This window comes from Cupressus sempervirens, chromosome 7 (assembly GCF_028749045.1).
Source record: "Cupressus sempervirens isolate cs-2001-9-10 chromosome 7, ASM2874904v1, whole genome shotgun sequence".
NCBI classification, from domain to species: Eukaryota; Viridiplantae; Streptophyta; class Pinopsida; order Cupressales; family Cupressaceae; genus Cupressus; species Cupressus sempervirens.
In genome coordinates this window covers 350433323-350438797 of record NC_143124.1, presented here as the reverse complement: position 1 = coordinate 350438797, position 5475 = coordinate 350433323, and the positions used below count along the sequence as shown (strand labels likewise).

Here is a 5475-nt window from a genome sequence, read left to right as displayed (position 1 = left end):
TTTGAAGGATTAGAATCATGAGAGGACAAGGAATAAATAGGAAACACAATTATAAAGATGTAAATAATAAAATTTAAATCATATTTTATTTATGTTTTTATGGTATATAGGTTGATGTTTTCATCTTTTCTTTTACAATTACTATTTCAAAATAAATGGTAAGAAGATATTATGTCATCCACCAAGATTTAAACCTTTGAAGGCTCATTTGCAACTTAGACGAAGGAAGCTTTTAGTTTCAATGTATGATTATATCATAACATTGTAATTTGCTATATAAAAGTAGAGATGTTGATATCTATGTCACTAAGATATTTTCATTAAATGAAAAAAAAATTATAAAATATAAATTATATAAAATATAACTTCAGATATTTTATAAAACATAAAATATAATTACAGATAATAAATTGATCCATTGCTTCTATATTTAAAAATATATATTCTATATGTATACATATATACTTAATACTAATAAGCATTAATAGTAGAGTGTTCATAGCATCTCTAATATTGATATTATTCCGTTCCACTTTAAGCAAGACAACTACTCCCCTCTACTAAAGGATCTCTTTATTAAAAGTCTTTTATTTATGAGTCAAAATCGGATCTACGGTAACTTCATCCCATGGAAGACTAGTGGAGCCAACCTACTTAAATCAATTGCTTTTAAATATCCTCTCCATTCAAGGTATTTTATGGTCAGGACCTAGATTTGATGGAAAAGGAAACTCATGGCAGTTAATCTACTCCAAATCGTTCTTGAATGAAATGTTTTATTTTATTATATTATAAATAATGTCGTATATAATCTAAATATAATTCAGATCAGTTTCATAAAAATCCATTGTCGTATCTAGATTTGATGGAAAAATCAAAATAGTCTAGGAAAAGAACGAAATAGAGAATGGGAATCTAATAGTTCACTCGGTTTTAATCATTTAGACATCGTTAATAAATAAAGTTACATCTAAAATTCTTCCAATTAGACGTTAGCTATTGTTAAATGCAATCATACGGCCATTGAATCTAATCCAAGCCCTTCCCCACAAGATGTATAAAATTAAAAGTTTAGCAAAATAAAATTAGAAATTGTGTAGATTGTGCTGTTATGTGAACCAATATTGGAACTGGCTTTGATATTTGTAATTGATTTGCTTCTTGGGCTAAAACATAAAATAAAATTTGAAGTCCGTAAAACTAATCTGCAGTGGATTTCAGGAATCCTTTCAGTTAACTGTGTAAACACGGAAAGGTTGTCAGATGAAAGATCGCTACAAATCTGCAAAGAACGTCTTTAACTCAGTTCAGATCTAAGGCATTCAATTTATGCAGATTCTTCCCGAAACAAGTTTTTCTTACCATTTCCGATCAAACTCTCAGATCCTCTAAAAACTAAACTTCTAAAGAACAGAAATTTCAATGGTTAACCAGACGATAATGGAATGTTGCTGCACTTACAGATATGCAAAGGAACTCTGCTGATTTACTTCTTTAACTCGGTCAGATCAATGGCATTAAATTTATACATAGTTTTCCTGTAATAAGTTTTTCCTACCATTTCCGATCACGCTGAGTGATCCATACAAGAGAGATTATTCAAATATAACTCTCAGATCCCTATTGAAACTTAACTTATTTAGTACAGAAGTTTCTAAAACTTCTGACCGATCCAGCCGGACGGTAAAGGACTGTTGCCGCAGTTACACAGTTCCGAGCAAAATGAGCAAAGAAACTGTAAACAAAATGCAAACAAACTACAGATCTAAATCTACTGGCAGAAGCCTCTTGCGCTACCATTTGCAGGCGGAATCCGAAAGTGCCACAACCTCCCAGAACTTGCAACCAGATTCTTCTTACACAAAAACTTCTCCGCATACATTTTCTCCACTCTCCTGTTCACATCGTGCAAATACACATCCGTGACGCCTTCCTTCTTCCGATTGCTGGCCATGACGGCCGCAGAATAAATGGCCGTCATTCTGCCAGGCGCGGCTTCAAAATAACCTCTGGGGGCATCAACCATGATAACATCCCACTCCGTCTCATAGATCTCATCTGGCAAACCAGTAAGGGCAAGCTTACACTGAGAACCCCTGAGTCCTTTGCTAGGGTTACATCTGGACTCTGCCTCAGATCTATAATAATGAAGAAGCTCATCCGCCTGGGAAAGCTTCGTAGGGTAATTGACATGAAAAGCCTTACCCTTGAGCTGAGGATGCCCTTTCAAAGCTTCTTTGATCCAAGTCGAATCTTCCTCAAGGAAAAGCGTTTTTCCCCTAAAGTTGAGCGCATTCCACAAGCTGCTGTCATGGCCGAGGCCGAAAACCAGGAAATTGCAAGGGCTTCGCTTGGACAAAACATTAACCGACAACTGGATCTCAGCCCTGCTCTGCTGCGGTATAACTGTAGTCGTGGCGTAGTGCAATAGGGCACTGGAAACCTGAGGCGGAATCCAACCTTCTCCTGAAATACAGTTTGATTGAATCAGAGATCCGAGGCCCCCTGCTCCTCCTTTACCCTGAAGAAACAAAAATACTGAAATAAAGGCAAGCGTTAGGAAAATCCCTGCAACCAGGCTCCTCAAAACCCATGGATTTTCAGGCAGAGAAATCTTGTTCGCCTTCATTGTACCAAATATATGAGATGAGAACAGCTTTTCACCTTCTCTGGTTTTCCTCAATTTGTTGGACGGAAGAGGGTAGAAATTCGAACTGGTCGTCCGTACACCTACTACATTAAAGTAGTCGGTTAATCAGGGAGTAGATCTGGATTTCTGTTCAGAGTGCAATTATATTAAGTTTATTCCTCAATCCCCGTGCTTGCGTAGATCAGATGGAATGGCTAGGTCAGAGCAGATGTGCGGTAGAATCTCTGAATCCTGTCGCTTTTATTATTGTAATATGACAATCCCGTTCCTAATGAGATTTCCACTTTTCACCTTCTCCCCTGTACGTGTTGCCATCTCCTCTTTACCAACCCCCGATGCGAGTTCGGAAATCCTTTTTTTATATATATTTTTAATTCATATGTTTGTCTGTCTATAATAACATTGGAGCAATCGTGGGGGGTTACGATGATATGTTTTAATGGTTCTCATTTATCTTGTTTAGGTGGACTTTCCGATGGAGTTCAATAATATATTTTATTATTGGACAGATGTTCTATGAAGGTTATCCAGATTAATTTACAATTAATTAATGTAGATAAATATTAAAAATAATTATTACCACCCTTTTTGGTTTCTAGTTTCTTGATTTTTTTAATTTTATTTTTTTCAATATATAAAATAATTGTATTTCAAAGTACCTTTGAAGAGTTTTTGGTCCTATAGGACATGTTCACTTAGGTAAATTCTTTTAAAACGTTTTTAATTAGTATAGAGCAGACATAATTTTTGGTCACATAGGACATGTTCATCTAGGTAAATCCTTAAAAAATGTGATAAATGGATATAGAGTGGACAATCGGTTAATGAGACCATTTTTTTAAAGTTTATTCTTTGTCTAATTAGCATGTACCTTCGCATGATGTATGTCAATGTATTACTCCTAATGTGACAAGTTTAAATATGTCATTATTAATTCATCATTTATTGTATAAAATTCTCAATTATGTTTACCTTTATCAAACAACATGGAGAGTTTCCAATAGAGTTCAATAATATATTTCTTATTGAAATATTGTCTTTTAAGTGTAGCCTTGGATCTTTTATTAGAATGTTCAAGTAACATTATAGTTAATTTATATTGTAATTTAAAAAAAAAAATTAAAGTATTTTATATCTAAAGGTATGGAATGTAAATGTGAATATGAGACTGGTGGAGCAATAAGGTCAAAGCATGAATGCTAGTTTTAGGAAGATTATTCAACTTGATTGTTGCTAGTGTGGTATAAGTTTCTTGGATAAATATGTGCCTTTACATATTTGAGAGATGTTTTGTCATTGATGTTGACATATTTCTCTGTTGAAACAATGTTCCAAAGTTAGTATAAGAATGTTCAAGCAAGAAGATTAGATCGGTGAAGCCATTATGGATCAAGTGGTGTGTGGCAACAGATGGTTAGAGAGGTACCTATAAATGGCATATGTATAATGACTTCAAATCCCTTATGAATTGTAAAATTACAGATGTGTAAAGGCATGAGGTTGGGTGCCAATTTTGCAGAAGTCCACAGGGAAAAAAACACTACCACTAGAAATGAGTGCTCATTTAGTTGTGGGCACCTAACTCATAAAAATAAAAGGGTTACATGTTTGAACAAAATGGCTATTGAAGATTGGCCACCTATTTTGAAGATGTATTAAATTTTTTAATTGATTTCTTATCATTTTAATTGGTTTGAAAATGGACATGCAATTTTAGGAGAGACAAGTGCTCTATAATAGCCTCACAGTTGACCCCTTCAACCATTTTTTAGCATCATTACAGGTATGCAATTTTATTTTTAATATTTTCTTTCATTTTTATTTGTATTTTATTTTAAATATGGTTTATTAGTTTTTAATGTAGATTAATATAAAAATATAATTATTAGCATATGCTTTTGTTTATAGTCTCTTAATTTTTAGTTTTTATTTTTTATTTTTTATTTTTAGTAAACCCTAAAAAATGTGTTAAATGGTTATAGAGCCGACAAAATCTATTGATAATTTTTTTAAAGTTTATTATTTGTCTAATTTGGTAAGTCTCATGGCCATGTAGATGATGTCAAAAATGTGCATAAAAGGTTGAAGACAATACACATGTACCTCTGCATGATGTATTTCAATTTATTACTCTAATGTAACAAGTTGAAATGTGTCATTATTAATTGATCATTTATTGTATAAAATTCTCAATATATTTACATTTCTCAAACAACATGGGGACTTTCTAATAGAGTTCAATAATATGTTTCTTATTAAAATATTGTCTTTTAAGTTTAGCCTTGGATCTTTTATTAGAATGTTCAAGTAACATAATAATTAATTTAGATTGCAATTTATATTTTAGTGTTTTATATTTAAAAGTATGAAAAGTAAATGTGAATATGAAATTGATCAAAGAATGAATGATAATTTTAGGAAGATTATTCAACTTGAGTGTTGCTAGTGTGGTAAAAGTTTCTTGGACAAATATGTGCCTCCACATGTTTGAGAGATGTTCGATCATTGATGTTGACATATTTCTCTGTTCAAATAGTGTTGCAAAGTTAAAACTTATAAGAATGTTCAAGCAAAAAGATTGGATCAATGAGGCCATTGTAGATCAAGTGGTGGGTGGCTATAGATGGTTAGAGAGGTACCTATAAATGTAATGTGTATAATGGCTACAATTCACTTATGAATTGTAAAGTTAGAAATGGGTAAAGATATGAAGTTGGATGTCAATTTTGTGGAAGTCTGCGGGGTAAAAAAATTTACCACTAGAAATGAGCGCTCATTTAGTTGGCAAGCACCTAACTCATAAAAATAAAAAGGCTGCATGTTTT

The 5475-nt window shown here is 32.8% G+C and overlaps 1 protein-coding gene across 1 annotated transcript; it reads right to left on the bottom strand.

Moving 5' to 3' along the window:
* Positions 1 to 1466: 1466 nt before the first annotated feature.
* LOC149546893 (glucuronoxylan 4-O-methyltransferase-like protein (DUF579)) lies at positions 1467 to 3030 on the bottom strand. The gene has a single exon (XM_089791411.1). The coding sequence runs from the start codon at positions 2627 to 2629 to the stop codon at positions 1772 to 1774; it is 858 nt and encodes a 285-aa protein (XP_089647537.1). The 5' UTR covers positions 2630 to 3030; the 3' UTR covers positions 1467 to 1771.
* Positions 3031 to 5475: the final 2445 nt, after the last annotated feature.

Excerpts from the sequence above, each read along its gene's own strand:
- LOC149546893 (XM_089791411.1), bottom strand. The coding sequence starts at position 2,629 with ATGAAGGCGAACAAGATTTCTCTGCCTGAAAATCCATGGGTTTTGAGG.